Here is a 24,472-nt window from a genome sequence, read left to right on the forward strand (position 1 = left end):
TTGCGCCCTAGAGCCCGAGGTTGGATGAATCTGCTACAACTTATTAGCTGGACGCCCGGGATGGACCGAAAACCTGGATCCATGAAAGGAAGTCCTAAAGCGAGCTTTATCTTGTCCGTCGTGCTTGCAAGATTCCATCGGTGGTCTTGTTATACACGATTGTTCAGGCGCAGCGAGTGAGGCTTGAAGAAAGAAAACTCGAGATAGCCAAATCAGACCGATCACGGGAGTAGAATTGATTGACCGACGGATAGTCACAGGTGTCCTTCCGGCGCTTTGGCCGAAGATTCAGTGCACAGCATGAAATTTACCGGGCTCGAGGTTCTAAAGCCAAGAGAGTTCCAGAACAAGTTAACTACGACAGTGAACAGATATTGGCATGGCAAAGGATTTCTGATCAGATTCATCGATGCAACTAAAACAAGCATAATATTGGAAGCATGACTAGTGATCAGCATCACTGTGAAATCGGTTAACAAGACTCCTCATCGTATCTGCTCCCGACATAAAAGAGAAGAAAACGAAGAAGAGCCAAAGCACCTTTCAGACCTCCTCGACACCCACCAGGACCAGCCGACCGAAGTCAGACACCGAGACCAGGTCAAGATCATCACCACTCCCTGGACCAACACACAGACGCCGAAGCACGCGTGTCAGTCGAGTCGGAAGTCAAACGGTTTCACTTTAGGGCATCGAGGACATAGCAGTCATCAGCAAGGGTGAAGATTCTGTGGCTCGTTTAAAGAACTTAGAAGTGGGACGTCTACTCTAAAGTGATTCTTTGAACTGTGGCAGAGAAAGATGTGTTAGCAGGTGTTACAGAGACAGTTGACGCAGTGCCTTATCTCTTGAATAGAGATGGTCACTGTGTGGGGTGGGAATCACATACGTAGAGTCGCTTGAAGGAAAGAAAATCCCTGCGAGGGAGGACGGGCTCTTATAGTTGCTGGAACTGAACGGCCCCACCAATATGCTGAGTCAGCCAAGTGAAAAAAATTTTGCTGATGTCTCGGGATGCCGGCTGAACTTGGCTCCGGCTCAGGTACCAATTGGTCACGCGCTCAGAAATGGGTCATTCAGAGTGGGGATCTGCACGGATAGTGGAACTATTGATTTTGATGCTTTGCACCTCAACTGGACCAGCGGGCAGGATTATACGAATGCAGATTCTTCTATTGTGGAAGGGTGCAAACTGCAATTGAGTCTCAGTGACAGGTCGGTCTTGGCAGGCGGTAGTTCTTTCAGACAAATTCCTTGACATCTTGAATGGCCAGTGCAATATTTTTACCAGGCCAGAACATTACTCTTTAGAAATTAGCAGTGCTAGATTGTGTATTGTGTCAGGTATCTGTGTCCACTCGAGTGGGTCGAGTCTGTCGACTGTCGAGAAATTATATCTCTTGGGCTCCAAATTTCTCATAGCCTCTACCTCTGATGGATCCGTCCCATTTCCATGTGTCTTCTAATTCTGCTGATTTGGCCCCGGTGTGTAATCATCTGCAAATTCTCTCGGCTCATCGTACTCTTCGGGCGTCAAGCGACGCAGGTATCCACCGCCCAACAGTCCCTTGACATTGGTATAGGTCACATATTGGGTGCCTCCACCGGGCTGCTCAAACCAAGGTGCAATCGGACCCTCTCCGACCACAAAACTCTTCGTCACTTCATAGACATAATAATTGAAGGGATACGCCCCATCATAAGTGTCCAGGTTGCTCGGCGGCAAAGATCGCTCGATATACGGTGCCCCCAAGGGAGCCAAGAAACTACCATACTCGGAGCCGAAGCGGTCCAGTTTCTGTCCCACGGGCAAGGTGGCATTGCCGATGATGGGATCTCCCGTCGTGGTGGTGATGAACCCGTTGGCAGGCGGATACTGGTAGGTCGCGTTGGCACTGGTCGATCCCGCCCATTTTTGGAGGAATGAGGCTGGGCACAGATTGCCAAAGCGCTCGTAGCTTTCAAGTTCATTGTTCAGTGGGAACATCGTGGGGGCCTTGACGGGACCCAGGCGTCGATCGCCGCAGACATAGGTGCTGTTTTGGAAGGTGATTCCCTCGCAAGGATTGGGCTGGCAGTGATCGGGGAATTTATACTGTGTGACAACGAGGCAAGATTAGGATTAGTGTCTCTCGCACGGCCCCCCATAAGAAACAAATTGTGTGATATAGGGTAGTGTATTCGAATAAGAAGAGAGAGAGAGAGAGAGAGAGAGAGAGAGAGAGAGAGAGAGAGGAATCCAAATTGATCTGAGATAGGATTGCAAGTGCAGAATAGAACGTACATCAAATTTGGCTGCGTTGTGGTGAGGCAGAGCCACGGATGGCAGCACCAGGGCGCAGAGTCCAACAAACAAGGTAGATCCCAACATCATGAGGAAGCTTTCAGTCGTAGTAGGTATAAATTGACGCTGAGATGCTGGAGGGAGAGAGAGAGAGAGACGAAACAGCAAGCCTCAATTAACTACGAAGCTCGTGTCGAAGCAATCACGTCACGATGTTAGTTACACTCGACTCTCGACCTTCCAAGGGGGGAACCATCGACTCAATATATACGGAAGACTTCATAGCCACGGTGGAAGAAAGATCATCAGATGATATTGAGGCACGCTGACTTCGTCTCCCACTCCCCCCTTGCGTGAATGGATCATCGTGTGTATACAGACCGGCTTGCAGCGTACAGGCAGGCCACCTAGATCCAGCTGGACCTGAACCCGTGAGAGGGGCTTGGAAAGGGAGAGGGACAACAATGGTTGCATTGCAGGACTTGGCAAGCAATAGCTTGCTTCCGCAGCACCGCCGATTGGGTTCGTTTGTGGTTTCCGAGATTCCCGACGCATGAATATCTTCAGCCCGACTCATGCACGTACATATCTCCGCATTCCAGCTGGCCTGGCTACTGCAGGTCGCAGCATGGATACTCCGAGCCGAGGTCGTGACCGAGTCTGCTTTGCTGATCAGCCTCAGAAGATCCCATGGGCAAAGGTGAGTGGGAAACCTATCAGTTATTGACATTTGACATGTCCTGTTCGCTTGAGGAGACGCGGTTGCCGAGGAGCAATTCAAAAAACACTCAACATGTTCACTCCCGAGAAGAGACTAGTTTGGCTGATGCGACACTTCCTGGACGAGCTGAAGGAACCTTATCTGACCTTCAGCAAAGCCTTGTCTATCCGGGTTTAATCCGATTTGCCGCGAGTGTAGTCACGAGGGAATTGAAGCTGCATCTTTCAGGCCGCCACAAAACTCCATGCTGCAGCTCCTCTTGCACTTTACACGGGTTGAATGAAGCGAGAGAACGTTTCATATGATCTAAGAACTATATGCGCCGGTGTGGGGTCGTGGGACAGCTAGACGTTGAGCTGAGTGGCTTTCAAGACCCCAACAAGTACAACAACTTTCTTTCCAGCTGTGGCGTAGACACGAACATGCTTATGAGCATGTTGTCTGGTAGTTTACTCGTTGGGATTCTCATTTGGAGGTCTTGCGACGTTGGAAACGAAGGTACAATGTCATTTGGCGACAAGGAGGCGTCATGGGCAAGAGGCGGGTAGCCGTGGATCAAGGGCCAATGAAGCTCCCGGACTTTCATCGAGATGGTCAAATTTCATATTTGCACAACGCCAACGATGGGTAAAATGGCGGAGGCGCAAGAGATCAAGTAATTTGTTGATGAATCACGCAGGGACTTTGTCCCCTGCGCACCGTATGAGGAATATCGCAGAATGAAGTATGGAGGAACCACTCTTGTCCGATGTTTTTGCCTTCTGGCAGAAGGCAGTCGCCAGTGATGATTTATCTCCCTGAGCTAGATCAGCTTGCTGCTCTCGAAAGACGCAGAAAGAAAAATCGTCATAATCCGAACATCAACGCATGGTATCAGCACCGAAGCCCGAGACGACCGGAGATAGATGGACTGCCATTAAGCATCAATAGATGCCGATGTGCAAGTCATGGGACGGTGACAAAGTCACCTTTGCGTCGAGAGACAATGAAATGCTTCTTCCAGCATTGCTGACAGAGTCGCAGGTAGTCGCAAGCTCCACTTCTCCAGAGCTATCTTCTTGAACTACCTGAATCTTTGGGGTTGGTGATGGTCAGCGGCCAACGCCCGGATCCGAGAGTCCGGCTCCGAAGGGTTGTCTCCGGGAGCGCGGTATACTCCATGATACCGTCGTCTCGACTCAATGGCATTCTTAATGAAATGGAGCGGGTGTGCCTGTATGGTCCGTTATATAAAAGCTCAGATCTTTCTCCTTCATGATCGTCTTCTTTCTGAACAATATTACGACCAAAACACAATCTCGCCAGTCCATTGATCGTCTTCGCCACGGCTTTTTAATACTCTCGGCCCCAGAACATCAATCACCAAAGCATTCATCTCCCCTGCAAAACCTCTTCTCCTCTCAAGATATCGTCAACGAGAATGCACGCTCTTATCATCGGTGGAAGCGGCCGTACTGGCAAGCTCGTGGTCGAGGAACTTTTGAAAAGAGGTAAGTCAAAGCATCATTAAATCACACCCTTCTTCTTGATCACGCAAGCCAGATTCAAGTCTAAACACTGAATCCAGAACATAGGGTGACTGCTCTCATTCGCAATCCAACATCGATGAAAGATTTCGGAAGGATTGATGTTGTCAAAGGTATCTCCTTCCTCAGTGTTCAACTGCACTCCCTTCGTATCTCAATCTCTTCACCAAAGGCTTTGTCTCATCAAGCTCACAATTCATTTTAGGATCACCCACCGAGCTCGCAGACGTCAGACAAGCCTTTGCGCATCGCGTGCCAGACGTAGTCGTGGTCACGCTGAATTCCCCCCGCGCATCAGAAAGCCCATTTGCAGCACCGGTCTCGCCCCCCAGACTCATGGCCGACAGCAACGCCAACGTGGTCACGGCAATGAAAGAATTCGGCGTCAAGAAGGTGGTCATCATGCAGGCCTTTGGAGTGGGCGCCTCATGGCCGAACATGGCGTGTCTGCTTCGTGTTCTAATGAGTAAGACCAATATGAGCTATACGTATGACGATCACAATATGACTGATCAGGAGGTTCGAGAGAGTGGTGTCACCTATGTCATGGTTCGGCCTTCGCGTCTGGTGGAGACGGAGATTGAAACGGTCAAGGAGTGGCCGGAGAATGGCAAGGGAGTGCCTATGATGGCAAGCACGAGTCGCAAGAGCGTTGCGCGATTCTTGGTGGATGCCGCGGAGACTTCTCGATGGGATAATACCGCACCCGTGATCTCAAACTGAGTACTGAAGTCAAATTATGACTGTTGTATTATGTTCCATGAAAGATTTGCACAAATAGAGGGCATGAGACAGCATTATCCCACGTGGAAAAGCTAATTTAATATGATGCTCTCCACCACCACAACATGATTGCAAACATCTGGGAACAAGACAAGACGAACAAGAATGGAGGCTGAACAGCATGCTCTACTTCATCGCCTTCAAAATAGATGCAGTGTGCTGGTAGACCGGTTTATCATCGGACCATATCCAGCCAGGTAGCGAATCGTGCCGCGTGCTCATTGGTATGTTGATCATTTTTCCCTCTTCCGCTTTGAGCACGACTAGTTCGTTCACAAATTCCACATGAACGAGCTGTCGTCAAATGAGAACAAGTCCGATACGAGATCTTCAAAATTCGCCGTCGACTCTAGTGGCACTTGTGTGAAGTCGGAATTCTGCGGGTGTGGGGTTGAAAGACTGTACGCTGAGATCCCGGCAAAGTTGGGTAAATTCTCGTGTGGGCTCTACGTTAATCATTAACTCTCTCTCTCTCTCTCTCTCTCCCCCCTCTCTCGTGCCATGGATCAAGGAGTAGACTCACGATTTGCTCTTCGGCCCCAATGTTACCAGAATTGGTACGTAGAGAAGCCATGGAGACTAGATTTCGGCGACAAGCGACCATTGTGTCCTTGGCACCTTGCAGCATTCGTTGCTGCCTTTGCTCAGTCGGTGCGCGACTTCGAATGGACTGTATAACAGCAGTCAGCAGCAGAATGTCCTTAACATTGCTGCCTCGTCGATGCGACTGTCGTATGAAAGTATCCAAGGTGCCGTCCAGTAGACGGATCAAGCTGGCCTTGCTTGGGACTTGACCATCACCCCTGCCCGAGTCAACGGTGTTGTTCAAAGAGGAAGACACCGTGGATGTGTGATTTTGCGTTCTCAAGAATTCGCACAGACTAAGTACGGACCACAAGAGATCGTTATGACAATGTGAATAGAAAAAATTCCAGCAAGAAATCACATCTTGCGTGTCCGATTCGGCATAGAGAGGGTCGAAGTAATCTTGATACGAGATGATCGCTAACGAGGAATAAAGACAGGCACGGCGAATCAAAAGGAAAGAAGGCTCATCAAGACCGGCGTTCGTCACCGCAGATAAACAGGGACGAAGAAGGTGCAAGAGTGGACGACGAATGAAGACGTCGAGAAGAACGTTGCTCATGATAGACGCAGGGCGAGTAGTAGACTTCTCATTGCCGGGCTTTAGTTGGTGCGGCATGCGAGTCAGATACTCTTCCAGTTTTGTGCTAAGCTCAATGCGTTCGCCGAGGCTATCGCGTGCGCTTGTGTACTGTGCCAGTCTCATCATCTTCATACGATGAGCCAACGATGTCGCAAGCGTAACCTGCGCAAGTGAATCCGTCTCTTCCTCAATTTCTGCAGCGACTGGTGGCTCCGAGGTTGACTCGTCAAAATCAGTATCGTTCAGGTTCAGCGGCGTCAGAGGGCCGAGATCCATCTCTGGCGCCATCATCGGCATTCCCGATACGATAGAGATCTGCAGGTCTAGCTCCAATATAGTGACCCATAATCGACGGCGACATTCTTTCTGATAGAAGGATAGTTTGGTAAAGCGAGAGAGATCGACATGTAGCCCCATCGTCATGCCCGAACGCACCAGGGATCCGCTTGCTTGCCACATCTCGTCCACAGGCGTCAATTGAAGATATTCAGACAGAAGTACTAGTGTCTCGACCTGTAAGGTTGCCAAGTCATTTCGCTGTTTTCGTGATATCTGATTTACCCAGGCGTGCAGCGCCCTGGTGGCCTCGTGAGTGAAGTATTCTCGAGCCGAGTATTCTTCAGACGTGAATGCATCTGGGTTGAACAGAGCAGCAGCAGCCAATACAGCTGTCAACAGAGGTACAAATTCAGAGCAATTTTGCTGTTCATAGTGATCCCAAAACTTCTGGTACTGGCGGTGGAACGACGGACGGTGAATGACTCGCAATATGCCCTCAAAAAGAGTGGTATAGACTCGCAACATCTTGTCACACGTGGATTTGGGAGGAAGCCGGCGGCCAAGATAGTGCAGCTCAGGGAGTCCTGCCGACTCTGGAAGTGAGTCTGGCGATGCGACTGGAGCCGTTGATCTTGCCTGAAGAGATTGAACCTCTCGCGCGAGTCCGACGAGCTCGGCATCCTCGGTGCATCGGTTGATGAATTCTTTCGCATCCGGGAACTTTGTGCACGACAGTCAGCGAAATGAAAGAATGTCTTCAGTCTTTTGGGGTTGAATACCTGATTTAGAAGCGAGATACGGCTATTCTCTCCGTGATAACGAGAACGGGAGCCTTTTACCGCTAGGGTGCCTGGATAAGGCAGCGCGAGAAACGCAGAATTATGGTGGACTCTGCGCAAAGGAACAATTCTCAACGAAGGATGTCAGTCTTGTCACCAGACTCTGCAAAAAAATGAGGCAAAAGCAAAGTTCCCTACAAACTGACCGTGATACACCAGTGTGCGTTGCACATATTGGCCTCGGATCGCTGGCATCAGACCGCACAGCAAGCAGTTCTTCCAATCTAGTCACGCGCTGCTGCAAATCCTCAACTACACCTACTTCATGGTGTGATGTAGGTCTCGAGTTGATGTTGTCTACATCGCTTGGAACTCGTAGCCTCCGGGGGTTGGACCCTTGAGACTCGTCTGCGTGCATGCGTGTATTGTACGCGCATTCCTCGCGGCAACCCGCTTTGATGCAGTTCTGACAGGGGCATGTACGGTCGCACTTTAACTTTTTCTCTCGACAACGCAGACACGAGACTACTGGTCGCGGTCGCGGTCGTTTACGCGGCACCGTATGCTCCATCATCGATGAGATCAACCGAATTGGCCCCTTTCAAGTTGCCCCGTCTATGACAACATCTCTCAGACTGCTGTTGGCTTCGAGCGAGGGGTTGCTGCTGACGGGGCAGTCCCGCCGTGGAGTAAAGGACGTTGAAACCTTAAGCAACGTACAGCCCTACTTTGCCACGAAGGCAATCATCATAGGCTGCGAATCTGAATAGCCCCCAAATTGCGAGTCCCGTCCCCCTTTTCCCACCCTGAACAGGCAGTTGTAGCACTAAGCTGTAGCTATAAGATGAGCTTTCTGTGACTACTACTAGTACCATTCCAAGATCTATAGACTACGACGACTTGATCCGCTAGTCCTCTTTGCACATCCGGTCAGGCAGAGAGCATGGGTGAAAAATTACATACTAGCAAAAGAACAAACGAACGGTTTGGATTGTAGGGATTCAGTGTCAGTAGCAGACAAAATTCATACTAAATACTAAAACGTACGGATGCTTGTGTTGAACAAGTTCCTGAAAACACCCAAGGGCAAATTCACTGGATGTCCATGTTGGATAGACTCGTCCAAAGTCAAACACCAACCATCCTACCTGCAAATGACCGTCGCCGAAGCGCCGATTTTGTCAGTAGTCGTCCCCGCGACTGATGATTTCCTTACCAGATTCGCGGACGAGGAAGGTCTAGACAATAATTAGCCAACTCAGAACGCAATGGAGGGTTTGACTTCACTCACGTGTTCGAACTGAGCGGAGTATGATCCCGCGACATCCATCAAGGGCGGGTACATTTCAACCACGCCCTGGGAGATGAGATAGTTCATCTAGATTCACTTGTAAGAGCAGCGAGGAGACGATGAGGCTTCAAAATCACTTACGCCTGCGAGGTAACGATCAACACCCAAGCGCTCGAGGTATCGTCGGCAGAACACAAGGGTGCCGAAATTTTCATTGATGGTCTGGTACAGAGATCGCGCGGAAGCAAGAGGCGCTGTAATCTTCTTAGGCGCATGAAGATCCTTGCCGTAGCCATAGACGCCGGGCTGAACACTGCGTGAGCTAAGGAAGGGGAAGACCTGGGTATCTTCATAGAATCGGGGGGAGCTTACACCGTCAATAATTGAACCTCTGCCCGTGGAGCCGAATGTCTCACACGCGAAAATCTCCCCTTCCTCCATCTTGGTCTGGTCTCTGGTCTTGACAAAAGGAATGGACTTGCCGCCGTGGATTTGATACTGCTTGATGTTGTGCCCTGAAAGATTGCGTACAGGCTTCACAGGGTAGGTTTTACCATTGATTTCAACCTCGTAGCTTTCCATGGCCTCCTGGATAGCAGCACTGACATCGCTGATGCGAACATCAATCCCGGCATTCTATGTATCGTCAGCTTCAAACGACCTGTAACGAACATTAAGTTAAAGTTGAGTTGCCTTACTTTGATACCAGTGTTTGTCGCGTCTTTGACAGCAGCAAGCAGGTTATCATAGGTGGGATCAAATGACATAGTAAAAGCGCTATCGACAATCCAGCCGTTGATATGAACTCCAAAATCAACTTTCATGACATCGCTTGACTGCAAGGCAACCTCTTTTTGTCCTGGGTTTGGAGTGTAGTGCGCGACACAGTGATTGAGAGCCAGGCCTGTTGGGAACCCGAGACCAGAGACAAGACCAGCACCTGATTCAACTCCGTTATTGTCAAGAAGAGCTCTCACGCCGTTGTCAATCCCTTCAGCTATCTCGGTGAGGGTTTTCCCAGGACGAGCAGTTTCCTGAGTCCATCGACGAACCTGTCGGTGGACCTCGGCAGCTTTTCGATAATCATTCAGAAAGCTGTCGTCTTCAAGATGGGTTCTCGCTTTGTGGCGATGTTCCTCAGAGGTGATTCGGGCAGTGTTCTCCACGACTGGATGCTCCTGGAACTCCCCTGTTGGATAGCGACCTGAGGGAAACAGTTCCGCCACGGGTACCCGTGGAGGCGACGTTTGAGTGAGACCCGTAGCTTTCTTTTTCGCCTTCTTCCGCTTTTTGTTCTTCTTCTTGGAGGCCCCTCTTTCGGCTGAAAGATGACCTCCCATCGAGCAGGTCATTACGGCGGCATGACTGGAGTCTTGACCCTCGGCATCGCCGTCGCCGTCTTCAGATGATTCGTCGCCGAGTATGCCATCACCGTCGCGAGCAAGGTGTGCTCCTCGTGGCTCGCCGCCGGTGGCATTGGCATTAGCTGAGCTCGACGGCTCATCTGCTGGATATAAGTATCAAACATATGACGATATTGGAAGCACGTACCTCTGCCGTTTCGACCTTCGTTCTCGGGTGTTTTAGACCCCATCTCTCCATAAAGGTATCTTATTTGTTGAGATTTGACTGTCAGGGGTTCTTTGGCTCGCAATCTTGGATAAACATGCGATGTTGAGGAGATGTCAGCTTGAGTGGGTCTATCACTCTACTATACTGTCGCATGCCAAGATCCAAGGCGGTGTATCAATCCAAATTGTGTTGTGCTGTCTCAAGTGGCATGTATTTGATGAACGAGAAATCTGCGAATGACTGCAGCGAGCTGCAGTGTCGTGAGAGAACTGGAAAAGAAAAGCGCCGGGTGACTGCGCAAAAATTTACTATATGATGATTACCCTAATTTTTACGCCCAGCCTTTGCAAGACTCCCAATGCGAAGTGCCACAAGGAATCTTGGGACTCAAGTATTTGAGAATTGCTTCACGAAAGGTGGAGATTAGAAATAAACATGTCATGTCGCATTCACTAAACACCAGTACGTGCCACTCCTAAAAAAGAAAGCTTTTCAAACCGAGGGATATCAGGATTGGGAGGGGAAGAGCAAGAAATAGGTAGGGGTGATCAGCGGTTGAAAAAAGGGAATAAAAGGGTAAAACAGAGTTCGTCGTCAAAACGTGCATTCAGAGCGTTCCATATGGTGCAGAGAGCAAGATCAAAACTAGTCTCCCCGTCCTCGGAAGCTGTCAACTGAAAAGAGTCAAAGTCATTTAAGACTTGTTCTCCTCTGATGAAGCCTCCTTAGCAGCCTCCTGAGGCTTGGCCTCACCGGCTGGCTCACCATCGCCCTTGTTCTTCATGTACTCATCATAAACATTGAGAGCCTCGTCGACCTTAGCGCGAAGAGCTTCCTCGTCATCCAACCTGAGATAGCAAACAGTCAGAATGACGAACGCAAGCATTGAAAAGAACGGGTTAAAAACTTACAATCCGAGAAGCTCGGTGTTGTCCATCTCCAACAGCATACCAGTGATCTTGCCGGCAAGCTCAGGCTGTTGAGCCTGAATCTTGGGGTAAAGAGCCTCGCCTAGCATCTGCTTTTGCTGGGCAGGGGGAGCGGCGCTGAGAGCCTGAGCGGTCAATCCAGTACCAGCGGGAGCAGCCTCATCACGGCCGGGCTGGCCAGCAGGAGCGGGCTGGCCACGACCCTGACCACGACCCATCTGGCCGGGAGGACCACGGAAGCCACCGCGCATGCCTTGACCCATAGGCATACCAGGGACCTGGCCACGGCCACCAGCACCGCGACCGAACTGACCCTGCATAGGGTAGCCCATGCCGTTGGGCATACCACCGGGGCCTTGCATAGCCATGGGCATGCCTTGGAAGTTACCGGGCATCTGCTGGTTGGGACCCATGCCACGACCACCTTGCTGGCCAGGGAAAGGACCGGGGTACTGACCAGGGCGTCCACCAGGGATGCCAGCCATGACCATACCGGGCTGAGGGGGGTATGGAATAGCGCCGCGCTGGCCGCCAGGGATGAAGCCCTGCTGACCGGGGGGGTAGAAGACGGCGGGCTGCATGTAGGGCTGGGGCATACCGGCAGCGGCAGCGGCCTGCTGCTGACGAATGGTATTGCGGGCTTGGATGCTGGCCTCAAGCTGGCTGCGGCGGACATCCTTGCGCTGAGCCAGAGCGACGTAGAGGGGCTTACCGTTGACCATGCGCTGGTTCATCTCTGTGACAGCCTTGGAGGCTTCGTCGGGGCTGGAGAAGCAGACGAAACCGAAACCCTTGCTCTTGCCGAGAAGCTTCTTCTCGGACTTGTCGGACTTCTCGGCATCCTGCTCCTGCTCACCCTCCTTCTCTTCCTCCTTGTTTTCATCATCCTTCTTCTCCTCAGTCTTCTCGGCCTTCTCGGCTTCCTCCTTAGCCTCACCTTCCTTCTCGGTATCAGAGGGGCTGCGGTCAGAGAGAGAGTCGCGCATCACCTTGGCGGAAGTAATAGTGCCGTAGGGGCTGAAAAGGTCACGCAACTTCTCATCATCAACGTCGTCGGTCAGGTTCTTGACGTAGAGGTTGACTCCCTGGTACTTGGAGGCCTTCTCCATGCGGGCAGCCTCGTATTGCTTGCGGAGCTCCTCCTCGCGCTCGTGCTTCTTCTGGGCACGGCCAACGTAGAGCTTCTGAGACTTGATTTCCTTCTCGTGCATCTCATCGACGGCGGCCTGCGCGCTCTCATGGGTGGAGTAGTTGACAAAACCGAAGCCACGGCTCTTACCCTCCTGATCGTGGCTAAGGGTAGCAGAGGTGATCTCACCAAACTTCTCGAACATGACACGGAACTCGTCATCAGAGATCTCCTGATCCAAGTTCTTGACGTAGATGTTGGTGAAGTTGGCCTTCATCTCTTCAAACTTGCTCTGGCGATCCTTCTTGGAAATGTGGTGACCGACGAAGACCTTCTTGTCGTTGAGAAGCATGCCATTGACATGCTTGATAGCGTTGTTGGCCGCCTCGGCAGTTTCGTAGTGGACGAATCCGTAGCCCTTGGAGTTGCCAAACTCATCCTGAGCGACCTTGCAGCTGAGAATGTTGCCAAAGGCAGCGAAGGTGTCGTGCAGAGCCTTGTTGTCAATAGCGTTATCCAAGTTCTTAATGAAGACGTTGCCCTGGCCAGTCTTGCGCAGCGCGGGGTCACGCTGGGACCACATGATGCGGCAGGGTTTGCCCTTGATGAGAGTGTAGTTCAGGTCCTCGAGAGCACGCTCACCATCGGCGGTGTTGTTGTAGTTGACATAGGCGTAGCCCAGAGAACGACGAGTGACAGCATCGCGGCAGACACGGATAGAAGCGACCTGGCCAATGGAGGAGAAGAGCTCGTAGAGCATAGCCTCAGTCACGGAGGGGTCCAGCTCGCCAACGTAGAGGGAGGCGGAATGAGGCTGGTTGTTGGCGGCAGCCGCGGCAGCCTCCGCAGTGGTCTCGGCAGAGGGGGCAGTCTCCTGGGCATTGACAACCTCGGAGGCGCCGTTAACTGGAGCCTCGGCGGCAGGAGGGTTGGTAGCGGTCTCGGCGGACATGATGAAATTTTCTTTTCTGGTTTTACTGTTGGGGATGTTATTAGTATATGATTGACCATAGCAAGGAAGTGTATCTAGAGAGACACTCGAGAATGCCACGGCCGGTCCTTGAGATACAGCGCGCCAAGACCGGCTGCTTCAAAGAAATGGCAAGGATGGAAACCATGCGCGGTTAGGTTTGCCCTCATAACAAAGAGCGCGCTGGCTACTTGGGCCAATCGGGGAAGGCAGCGAGGAACACAAAAAGCCCTCCACCAAGATTTGCAGTGCACGCAAGGCAGTCATGACAAGGCCAGAAGAATCCAGTATAGGCAAAGTGTGGCTGGGGAGAATATGACCAACCTGGATGAAAGATAGATGGGTGGATGAAAATATTCCACACACCGCACAATCGAGAGGGGTTGTGATAAGATAAATGGGTGAGTTTTTTCGAAGGGGTTTTTCGGATTTTTTTGCGGATTTTTTAAAGCTTTCGAAAACGAGATCGAAAGGAAATGTTCCTCTAAATAGAGAGAAAGAGGGGGAAGTGAAGAGGATTGGGGGATGAGAGAAAGAAAAAAAAACTTCGTCCACTGGAGATGGCGTCCTGGAAAACTCAGAGAATAGAGGGACGGATCGCGCTAGGCTTCAAGAAGTAGGCGGTGACTCGTGATCTCAGGGCTTGCCGTCGGGGCCGATACGATAAACAAGTCACGGGACTTTGCGGGAGGACATCGATTCTCTGGCTGGACCTGTTCTCTCTGATGAGGACTTGCGCGCTCAGTCGTTGAAAGATATTCAGAACTGGATTCTCGACCTCGAGAGATTGTGAACGATGTTTGTTGACAATTAACAATTGATTGATAGATACGGCTGGTCAATATGATCAAAACCAAGTTCAGTTTGGGTCTTAGCCCACTGCTCCGTGCCCCGCACACGTGTATACTTATATATTGGACTGCTCCCGTCGAACGCTTAGCCGCTTGGATCATCTACCTGCCTTAATGTAGGAACTAGGTAACCACCCAACGTCGTTCTTCAGTGAAAGGCCTTCGATTCCACCTCGTGGCGTTAAGGGGACTTAATATTCTTAATTTCTCCCAAGACCCGCATGATCTATCGGGCAGCTTCTAATGATACCGAAAAAGATGTCCTCTACTAGATGCACAGGCGGGAAGATGCAATTATCAAAGGCCAAATTGACAACTAGGCATCACGGGCATGAATAAAATGTCTTTAATTGATTGACGCCGTGATATGCTATGGGTGCAATGTAATAGCGATGATCATGACCTACGGGCTAATAGCCTCGCAACCTAAGGGAATGGTTGGTAAAGGACATGTTGTTTCCGCAGAGCCATCCCCCGGGACCGGGCTTGCTGGATGATGGAGGGTATTAGCTCAAATCAAAGCCTGCGCCGGAGCTCACGGCATAGAGCAGCTTGTTGCGCAAAATCTCGGCCGTTGAGTAGCGTGGGAGTTTGAGCAGATTGACACAGGTGCTTGTGCTCGGTAGACGTTCCTGATCGTCGCTGGAATCTCGGATACTGAAGTGCGGATTGAGATGGCTGAAACCCAGCAGCGGAGCACGCGGAGTTGAGGTCACAAAGCGAATGACTTTCTGCCGTTCTTCATTGTTCATTTCGCGCATAACCTTCCAGAAGAGCTGAATGGTGGGGTGTTCCTGGTTGTCATCACCAATCGCATAGACACCGCCGTACTGGGTGTTACGTCGGAGATCCTCCACATCAATATCACCAGTCTCGCCGCTAACCAGGGTCTGCAACTCGGATTGATTGAACATCGAGAGCCAAGCAGGCTGGATGATCTGGCCCAAGCCCTGTAGGAATGCATTAGTCTGGAGCGCGGGCTGAACTTGTAGCCGGTACCGCGCGACGTAGGAGATGTAGACTAGTCGGTTTTGATTTGTCACTGGGATTTGAGCGCCATTGTATCGTAGCTCTTTAGTTATTATGCGAGACTGGCTTCCAGGCACAGGTATGTTGTCGATGACGGTGAAGTCAAGAGAGAAGTCTTCAACATCGCCAGAGTAATTCTTGAGTTGCAGCTAGAGATTTGCAGTCAGGAACTGAAGATAAATGGCAATTTAAGGCGACTTACCAAGCCTTGATATAGGCCTTGATCGAGATCTTTTAAATCGTTCAAATTGGCACGATAAGAGGATTCCCTCAAAGCTGAGCTGATCCCACCTGTCAAAGCCCACTTAAGAAGAAAGAAGGGCGCGAAGTTGACATCAACAAGAATCCCCTCGTAAAGACATTTGCCAATGATACGACCAAGGAACTCGTATCGGCGCAGAAGATCTCGGATTCGCTCAGACCATTCTAAATCTGACTCAGCCACTCCATCTTCGCGCATACGAGTCTTGCATTGCTCGACGACGGTAGGATTAGGATACAGCAGGTGCTGATCGTTGTCGACAAACATGCCAAAGTCCCCCGCGGTCTTGAAGGCTTCACTCGTGATACTCGTGAGGAACTCTTTGGTCACACCGCCACCATCAATACCAGCTTCAACAGCACCGAACTGGTCGATGAAGCTTATCTGGATGGGTTCTTTTAAACCTTCGCCTAACGGATAGAATTGTGCCATTGCATCATCGAAAACGTTGTCACGTCGAATCTCAGCTTGGTGCCGGGCCAGATTATCTCCAATCCCTTGATGTCCGTTGGTCATCTGAGCCATATTTAGCTGGGCCAGGGATGCACGCCATTGGTCAGGATCCACATATCCGCGTCGTCGACGGTATTGATCGTGGTAGATGAATTCACGGAATATTTGCACTCGCGTCTCAAACGGAATGAAGAATGGCATGTTCCTCAAGATCTCCAGTCGCGGTGCGATGGCCGCTAAAACTCTGCTTCGAGCGACTTTCTGCTGGTGACGTCGCAATGATTCGAGTCGAATGGTGTGCTGAGCATGGCTAGTGCCAGCCAAACCAACTGGTAGACTCGATGTGTCTTCTGCTAGATCTGGGTCTCCCTCTTCTTCAGCTCGGGCTTGGTACTCATGCCTTCTCTCCTCCTCGCCAACGACGGTAGGGATGAACCCCTCCATATCGAAGCGGGTAGTCATCAGCCAGTGGTCTTTAGGCAAAAATTTGCGACGCGAGCTAAATAAAGTCTCGGGTCAGCAAAACATAAACTTTCTCGTTGGCTAGGGTACTTACTCTCGCTCATGTAACATTCGCAGAAGACCGGTTACAAGACCCTTGAAGTAGTCAAGTGGGATCCCAGTCACACCAGGTAAATTGTTGGGTTGAGATCTTTGTTCAAGATCCGAGGTGCTTTCGTCGGCTTCCCCAGAATTGGACCTATGGTTGGCACTGCTGAAATAGCTGCTCAAGCTCACCCTTGCTTGGCCAGTTTCCGTGTTACTCAAGTCGGCCGCATTCCAGTAAAGCGTAAATGCGAGGTTCTTCAGGAAGATGGTCATTTCTTGTACCTCCCCAAGTGGCAATGCACTTTCTCGTGTCCAAGATGCCTTGGCAGTGTCTGAGACCGTAAAGGAAGACGAAGTGGAGAAGAACTCATCATCATCCATGACCTTGAGGACGAAGGTATAAAGCTCAAGGAAGAGGAGGATAGTCGTCCATTCTTGATCCCGGTCATCTTGTGTCAAATCAGAAGTCTCCTTTGACTGGTGAGATGACTGCACTAATAACGGAAGAACGTTCATGGAATCATTACGAATGACCTGGAAGATGCGGCTCGACCTAGTCGCGCGCCAGAAATATTTGATCGCGGGTATCTTCGCACTCGAGTCGCTGAGAGTGTTCTCGGTGGATGGCGCTGAGCCCAGAAACAACCACATACGAATATCGTCGCCCCGTCTTGGAAATATCCGGAGTAAGTTCAAGGCAAATTTGGCAAGGACTCGAGCTTCTCTTGAAGATTCGAGGTCACGTCTTGGTGAACTGTACTGGGTGGGAGGAGATGAACTAATGCGAGAGAGCAGACCGGTCACGCTACTCTGGGTGATGAGACTATTGACTTGATCCCTGATGAAGGAGTCTAGGGGGCGTCCAGCTCGGGGTGTAACATTGTCTGTTCCCTCGTCTGTCTCAAGACCCTGCACCAAGTATGCGGCAGTGGAGGTTAACAAGTCTGACACGACAGTCACGAACTCAAGCTCTGGTGCATGTGAGGTATTGTGAGTTCCGGATGTGTGTTGCTGGAAATAGATCAAATAAGAGAGCAGCCAGGCTTGTGCTTGCAATTCCCCTGGTTTAAACACGGTCATGGAGTCCGAGCGTGAGGAGATGGCCAGCGCCAGCATCCGGTAGTTTATCTGTCCAGCAAGGTGATCCATGTTTCCCAGATAAGATTCGAGGCTCGGGATCCTCAGATAGGAAAATGCGAAGGACTCGTATGCAGACATGGTCTCGGAAGTTATTGGGCGAAGGAGAGCAAGGACTGCTTCTTGAAGGAGGTGGGCAGGAATCCCAGGGTGACTTGGAACAGATGGACACAGAACTGACATTCGAGTTGTCAAATGTCCCATAACTTCGTAATACGCCTCTGCGAGCGTAGCCATCTGCTTCGGGAGCAAGCTTGTGAGGAACATCGTCGCTCGCAAAAGGATCTCGATGGCCAATATCGGTAATTTTGAATCTGGGGCTGAGCGTAGTACAAACAGAATCGTTCTGGCAAGCCGTTTCAGTAGGCTGGTCCATTCTCCGTCCACGGCAATGGTGTTCAAAGCTCGAAAAGTACTTTCAAAAGCGCCAACAAAATGGACGAGTCGAAGGACATCGTCGTTCCTTCTGCTGGAGGCGAATTGAACCAGTAAACGAAGCTGAGTTAAGCACTGGTCCGCGGTCCCATATGATGTGGTAGGGTATGAAGCAAGAACCGTTTCGAATTCAGAAGAATTGATGGCACGCACAATATCCCCATCGTGCTTCATTTGAAGCTCGTTCTCGTCCCACTCCACCCGCCATATGCTATGTGTGGCTTTCCTGCTGCGATAGCCCCGCCAACAGCGTTGAATGATCCGGAGCGCATCACGCCTTTCCCGCTCACGTTGTCTCTGAACGCGTTCTTGTTGAGCGATCGCCACCGCACTTTGAGGGAGGCCGGCGTGAGGAGAGTTTCGATTCGTCGAGCTTCCAGGAAAGGCAGCAAATGGATTATTGGAACGGCCACTCAAGTTGACTTGCCTCGGACGGCGAGAGCTTCCTGTGAAGGACTGGAACATGACGGCAAGTATCCCTGCTTGGCTCCAGAAAACTGCAAGACTGTCATCGAAGTTACTTTAAGGGGATTTCAAACGCAGAGAGCACACCGAATTTCGATCGCATCACACATGATCGGAGTAAAGAGATGAAATAAGAGCAACCATGACATACACTCGCCCGATAACCGCGAGACACAGCAATCTTATCGGGGTTCAACGCACGGACCATCATGCCGGCAAGCCGGAGACATTTGGCTCTCGTGAGAATATCTTCGCGTATATACCGGTCCCAGAAGTCAAGCTTCCTCACAATTGAGAAGCTAGTGTATGATCTATGAACGAAGAAGTGACTTGAAAGGATTTCTACTCAGTATCATGAAAAATGGCAAATCGCTGCAGACTGCCAGGCGCAAAGACCTTACGTAAGGTACTAACCTCTGGAGCGAAGGGAAAAGACTACTAACTGCTGTACATAGCCCCACAAGATGTCTGGAGAAACCAAGCACGACCATGAGACATTGCTCGAATACTGTGGTGATATACATATGATAGATAGTAGGTATGGTGAGCCTGCTAGCAGGGTCGCGGTAGGACGGGGGTATTGTGAGCAAAGGATGTCTGGGCACGAAAGAAAAGGGAGGAATTCATCACCCTAAGAATGATAAAATGGTCAGTCTCTCGGTGGCTGAAGGGTTGGAGAAAGCGGTCTCGGCTTACAGTCACGAAGTGTTGGAATGAATTTTGAGGTTGCAATAGATGTAAAGTCGAAAAGGTCCTTCATGGCTTAGGGCTCCTCAACCCCTCGACAGCCTCTTGCTCGGCGGTTTCACGCGCAAGAACCTCATCTGGGTTACTAGAGTACCATTGCTCAAGGTAGTCCGTGCCCTTCATGCCGTCAATTGTGGAGTATGTCCTTCCATTTCGTTCAATTTCTTTCTTGTATGCGGACGGCGTTGGGTTCATGCGCTTGGTGACAAATGGAGTAAGCTGCGCGATCGTGGTTAGAAACAGCCATTCAAACGGAAGCGCATTATTCCAGTTAGAAGGGCTCACCTTGAAGGTATCAAGACCTTCAGGAACAACATAAGTGCGGACCTTCGTCCAGTCGATCACATAATTGCCCTTGGAGTCGAAGTGCCCCATCGACCCTGTACGGGTACCTTTATAGTAACCACCATTGACCTGCTTAGTGGTCAGGCGCAGACGCGCCAGCATGGGTTGAGACGGTTTGAACATCTTCAACAAAGAGAATCAATGCCAGTATCGTAGGATGATGATAGATTGACCTGGTCCGACGGTAGGTCAAGAGATGAACGATCAAAGGCGGTCGGCCCGCGCCAATCTCCGCGCCGAGAACTTTTTTCTGTGACCCCCCCAAAAAAAGTTCGGAGCGTCGCCCGAGTTGCTTTACACACTCCAACATCTTTCGCGTTGAAGAGATCGGGGCAGATTTTTTCTCGACTTTCTACGTTCCTTTTGCAGAGTCATTCTGCTTTATTATTAAGGGAAACCTCAATCACAGCTATGCCCCGCCAACAAACGCAATCGCGGGCTCCGAAAGAGCGTGGTGCGCGGAAGCCCCCGACTCAAAGGGTTCCCAAGGGCCGCGGCCTCGACGCACTTTCCCGGGCGGAGGAGCAAATACCTGTCAAACTAGGTGTGCGCCGTAACCGACTTGGTGACTACGATGACGGTGAATGGCGAAAGCGGCCTACAGGTGGCGATGATGACGACGACGATGAGGATAACGAGCCTCGCCCGGACTATAAGCGCCGCCGAACCGAAGTCTCAGATGAGGTAGGCAGTGATGGTGAAGGTCACCGATGGACGCTCGGGCAGGTCGATAGCGACGATGACGAGTCGCTGGACAGCGACGAAGCCCTGGGTTCAAGCGACGAAGAACGTTTCGAAGGCTTCACTTTCCGTGGCAGTTCCTCAAACAAGTCTACGGCAAAAGCAAAGCCAAAAAAAGCCGATAAAAAGCAACGATCCAAAATTTCCCTGTCAGAAGAGACTGACGGATCAGACGACGACATGACCGGCATGAACGACGAGGACGAGGATGATGACGAGGAGGATGGGATCGATCTTCTCACTGCCTGGGATATGAACACAGCGGCCGAGGAAAGGGCTGCACAAAAGGCTAGCGAAAAGGTCAAAAGGACTGCGGAAGGTGAGGATAGTGACGATACGTTTGGAACCGACGGTGACAGCGAGGATGATCCCAGTGAGGGCGATAGCGATCTGTCGCTTTCCGACGTCGACGACGACGCCGAAGCCCAGGAGAGTGGGTTGTCCAAACTTCAAGATTTCGTCAAGTCTATGGAAACCGATCGGTCAAGGAATTCGAAGCAACGGTCGCAGGAGCAGGGAGTTCCTACCGAGTATGGACTCACATCCTCCCGCAAGCTCACTGTCGCCGACCTCTTGCCATCCATCACGGACTCTCGTCTCAAAAGTTCTCTCAAGCACGTCGACGCTGCTCCCCAAGCCACAAGGACAGGAATTACGGGAAAGCTCGATGCACCGCTTGCGAAACGCCAGCAGGATAAGCTCGATCGCGCAGCCGCTTATGAGAAGAGCAAAGAAACTCTTGACCGGTGGTTGGAAACTGTCAAAGCCAACCGCAAGGCCGAGCATCTGACCTTCCCCCTTCCTGATCCCGACGCGCAACAGTTCCATCGGCTTGATGTGGTTCAGCCCAAGAATGAACTAGAATCTACAATTCAGGAGATATTGGTTGAGAGTGGCCTTGCGGAGGCCAATGGAAAGTCTGCGGAGGATCAGCTTCAAGGGCTCGAGGAGCTCAAGGCACGTGCCTTGCCACTCGAAGAGATCCAGGCCCGTCGAGCTGAGCTCAGAAAAAGACGAGACCTGCTTTTCCGGGAGGAAGTTCGCGCAAAGCGCATCAAGAAAATTAAAAGCAAAGCTTACCGTCGTGTTCACCGGAAAGAGCGCGAAAGGATGGAGCAACAAGAGCGACAGGCTCTCCTGGAATCCGGGGTGGATATTGATGAAGCGGAGCGGGACGAGAACGAGAGAAAGAGGGCCGAAGCGCGCATGAGCTCGAAACATCGTGACAGTAAATGGGCTAAGAGCAATAAGCAAACTGGTCGCACTGCTTGGGATGAAGACGCTCGCAATAGTGCAGCTGATCTCGCCATGAGGGAAGAGGAACTGCGTAAACGCATTGAAGGAAAACGTGTGTCCCGGGGAGACGAGGATTATTTGGGTTCCTCAAGTTCAGAATCTGAAGATGAAGACCCGTGGGCATCCGACGCCGATGAGCGTAACAACCGCAAGTTGCGTGCGAAACTCGCAGCCTTGGAGCGTGACTCATCCGACCATGAGGAGAAAGGCCCGCATTCTGCTCTCTTCTCGATGAAGTTCATGAAAAATGCCGAAGCCGCTCGGAAGGAGCAAAACGACGCCGAGCTTCGTCGCCTCAACCGTGAGCTGGAAGGTGAAGACTCACAGTCCGAGGCAGGCTCCGAGGCGGGTCGACGCAAATTTGGCCAAGCTGAAAAGACGCAGGCTGCTTCTCGACCCAGGGTGCTAGCCAAGGACGAGCTGGAAGATGCTACCGACTCGGACGCAGAGGATACTACCTCCCGTCGACCTGAAGAGCGGGTCGCTACCGCCGTAGACCAGAGCGCAAAACAGAAGTCTACGGCAGTTTCTCACTCTCAGAGTCGAGCTCGGACAACGCAGACCATGTTTGATCAAAAGTCCCACACTACAGACAAAGAAGAGGAAAACCCTTGGCTTGTTCAGACCGAAAGAAACAATCGCCGGCGAGGTGGTGCGGGCGCTGAGGAAACTCTCGACATTGCCCTCGATGCTCCTCAGCCTCAAGCCTCTCAAGTCAAAGAATCATCCAAGAGCGGCAAGCCTGTCAAGGCCGCGTCTTCACGTCAGCAGGAGGAAACAATGGACAGTGATGACGAAGAGCAAACGCCTGTGCTTCTGAAGAACCACGATCTCGTCAAGCGAGCATTTGCTGGTGACGAGGTTGTACAAGAATTTGAGCAAGAGAAGATGGATACGATCGCTGAAGAGGGAGATAAGGTTGTGGATAATACCCTTGAAGGCTGGGGTAGTTGGGCCGGTGATGGCATCAGCAACCGGGAGAAGAAGAGACAAAAGCGCAACCTCACCACTATCCAAGGCGTCAAGCCGGAGAAGCGCAAGGATGCCAAGCTTTCTCGAGTCATCATCAATGAGAAGCGCATTCAAAAGGTACGTTTTGTCCACCGAGGTCTAGCCTGCACCCACTAGATGCGCATCTTTGTTACTGACATGATCCTTTCTTTCCCTTCTCTAGAACAAGAAGTACATGGCTAGTCAACTGCCTCACGAATTCGAAACCAAGGCGCAATACGAGCGATCGCTTCGCATGCCCATCGGGCCAGAGTGGTCTACGAAGGAGACCTACCAGTCAAGCACCAAGCCCCGTGTCATGATCAAACAAGGCATCATCAAGCCTCTCGAAAAGCCTCTGCTATAGAACACCTGATCGCCATGATGAATCTCCTGTGCATGATACATTTCTTGTCTATCTGTTGTCACCACTTTCCGCACTGTACATAGAATGAAGTCCCGGCCTGGTCCATGACCCCGCTGTTGTGTCGTGTCGTCTTAGAAGACCAGGGCCACAGCCATGCATGATTGATTTGGGATGAATTAGGAATGCTTCATTAGGAGTTAACATACAGTATAAGTTTAGTGTTCAGCGTAAAGCGTTTGTGGTTCGTCCAGCCGATTTACACGATTTCCTGACTTGTCACGGTGGTTACATTCTATGTTATCAAGCTACCCGCTTTTTCTACAAAGTGGTCGTGCAGTGACAGATGACAGTTTGCAGGTGACAGGTGACCACGCAACCTTATGCATGCATGGAAATGGATCACTTGTCGGGGCTGACAGTCGACGTCCACTCCGCCGGAGCTGATCTTCCCTCGACAGCTCTCATCGAGAATCTTCAATGCATGTCGCTCCCAACACGTGCCTGTCATGACTTCAGGTCAATGGATGACAATGTGTCGGAGGCTCGAAGACGGTCAATCTATTGAGGAGGTTGGCCGTGGTAACGCACTGGAATGCTTCTCGTGTACTACGCCTCCTTCAAGAATGCTTGAAGTAACTTGTCAGCCACCTGGCTGGCACAAATGATTTAGGTCTCCACAAAGGTGTAACGAGGAGTGCCAACGTCTCGTGAGAAGATCATCTCAGTGACATGCAGCCATCACAAGTGTTCGGTTCCCCAGTGTCGCGAGGCGTGCTGTTCAGAACTTGCCGCTGACTCCACATCCTTGGCGAACGGTCAACAGTCGTGTCACTTACCCACGTTACCACACTGGCGCCGTTCCCAAATCAAAACATACGCGCTGCGAGACTATTTATTCGACTGCTTAGAGTCTCTCTGAAGGCTCATTCTCACAATCATATCCTGAAAATCGCGTTTGCTGGAGAACCCGGCGGGCTTATTGCACGCTTGGTTGAAGACCATTGACATTCCGGTAGAGCATTCTCGGATGCGGGAATAACGACCATAACTGCCCCGGAAAAGCACCCTGTCGATCTGATTGGAGACCGCCGTTGCCCATCGATGGTGAGAGTCCTACATTGCTGAGCTATTCTTTTTAAATGCTAAAACTCCACCAAGGACCGATAGTTCCAGCCACATTGCGGGACTCTCTGACCATTAATATTGTATACGCGAGCTTCGACCTGGTCCAAGGAGGATCGACATCTATGAGAGTCTCTCCACAAGCCACACACAGGAACTCGTCGAGAGAGTTCCAACCGCTTTGAGTTTCTACAGGAATTTCAGACGTCTCAATTGTAAGTTATGGTTCCCTCGTCACCGCGGTTCCATGCC

The 24,472-nt window shown here is 51.1% G+C and overlaps 8 protein-coding genes across 8 annotated transcripts; 2 read left to right on the plus strand and 6 right to left on the minus strand.

Moving 5' to 3' along the window:
* Window positions 1-1,462: 1,462 nt before the first annotated feature.
* Window positions 1,463-2,371, minus strand: N7539_007590 (TNT domain-containing protein; the record flags this gene model as incomplete). The annotated part of the gene is made up of 2 exons (XM_056937191.1): window positions 1,463-2,095; window positions 2,285-2,371. The coding sequence occupies 2 exons, from the start codon at window positions 2,369-2,371 to the stop codon at window positions 1,463-1,465; spliced, it is 720 nt and encodes a 239-aa protein (XP_056787990.1).
* A 2,054-nt stretch (window positions 2,372-4,425) lies between these two features.
* Window positions 4,426-5,254, plus strand: N7539_007591 (uncharacterized protein; the record flags this gene model as incomplete). The annotated part of the gene is made up of 3 exons (XM_056937192.1): window positions 4,426-4,495; window positions 4,573-4,680; window positions 4,737-5,254. 3 exons carry the CDS (start codon window positions 4,426-4,428, stop codon window positions 5,252-5,254), a joined length of 696 nt encoding a protein of 231 aa, XP_056787991.1.
* Window positions 5,255-5,586: 332 nt separating this feature from the next.
* N7539_007592 (Zn(II)2Cys6 transcription factor) lies at window positions 5,587-8,111 on the minus strand (the record flags this gene model as incomplete). Its single annotated transcript, XM_056937193.1, has 4 exons — window positions 5,587-5,760; window positions 5,838-7,481; window positions 7,541-7,652; window positions 7,747-8,111. 4 exons carry the CDS (start codon window positions 8,109-8,111, stop codon window positions 5,587-5,589), a joined length of 2,295 nt encoding a protein of 764 aa, XP_056787992.1.
* A 610-nt stretch (window positions 8,112-8,721) lies between these two features.
* Window positions 8,722-10,425, minus strand: N7539_007593 (Methionine aminopeptidase; the record flags this gene model as incomplete). The annotated part of the gene is made up of 5 exons (XM_056937194.1): window positions 8,722-8,778; window positions 8,832-8,918; window positions 8,973-9,467; window positions 9,530-10,338; window positions 10,383-10,425. The coding sequence occupies 5 exons, from the start codon at window positions 10,423-10,425 to the stop codon at window positions 8,722-8,724; spliced, it is 1,491 nt and encodes a 496-aa protein (XP_056787993.1).
* Window positions 10,426-11,097: 672 nt separating this feature from the next.
* pab1 (polyadenylate-binding protein) lies at window positions 11,098-13,413 on the minus strand (the record flags this gene model as incomplete). Its single annotated transcript, XM_056937195.1, has 2 exons — window positions 11,098-11,251; window positions 11,315-13,413. 2 exons carry the CDS (start codon window positions 13,411-13,413, stop codon window positions 11,098-11,100), a joined length of 2,253 nt encoding a protein of 750 aa, XP_056787994.1.
* A 1,375-nt stretch (window positions 13,414-14,788) lies between these two features.
* On the minus strand, window positions 14,789-18,722 carry N7539_007595 (HECT-type E3 ubiquitin-protein ligase; the record flags this gene model as incomplete). Its single annotated transcript, XM_056937196.1, has 4 exons — window positions 14,789-15,460; window positions 15,514-16,525; window positions 16,583-18,652; window positions 18,700-18,722. The coding sequence occupies 4 exons, from the start codon at window positions 18,720-18,722 to the stop codon at window positions 14,789-14,791; spliced, it is 3,777 nt and encodes a 1,258-aa protein (XP_056787995.1).
* A 646-nt stretch (window positions 18,723-19,368) lies between these two features.
* N7539_007596 (mitochondrial 54S ribosomal protein mL41) lies at window positions 19,369-19,827 on the minus strand (the record flags this gene model as incomplete). Its single annotated transcript, XM_056937197.1, has 1 exon — window positions 19,369-19,827. The coding sequence occupies one exon, from the start codon at window positions 19,825-19,827 to the stop codon at window positions 19,369-19,371; it is 459 nt and encodes a 152-aa protein (XP_056787996.1).
* A 288-nt stretch (window positions 19,828-20,115) lies between these two features.
* Window positions 20,116-23,098, plus strand: N7539_007597 (UTP14 family protein; the record flags this gene model as incomplete). Its single annotated transcript, XM_056937198.1, has 2 exons — window positions 20,116-22,830; window positions 22,916-23,098. The coding sequence occupies 2 exons, from the start codon at window positions 20,116-20,118 to the stop codon at window positions 23,096-23,098; spliced, it is 2,898 nt and encodes a 965-aa protein (XP_056787997.1).
* Window positions 23,099-24,472: the final 1,374 nt, after the last annotated feature.

Source organism: Penicillium diatomitis, assembly GCF_028827545.1.
Source record: "Penicillium diatomitis strain IBT 30728 chromosome Unknown utg000010l_segment0_segment0, whole genome shotgun sequence".
NCBI lineage: Eukaryota > Fungi > Ascomycota > Eurotiomycetes > Eurotiales > Aspergillaceae > Penicillium > Penicillium diatomitis.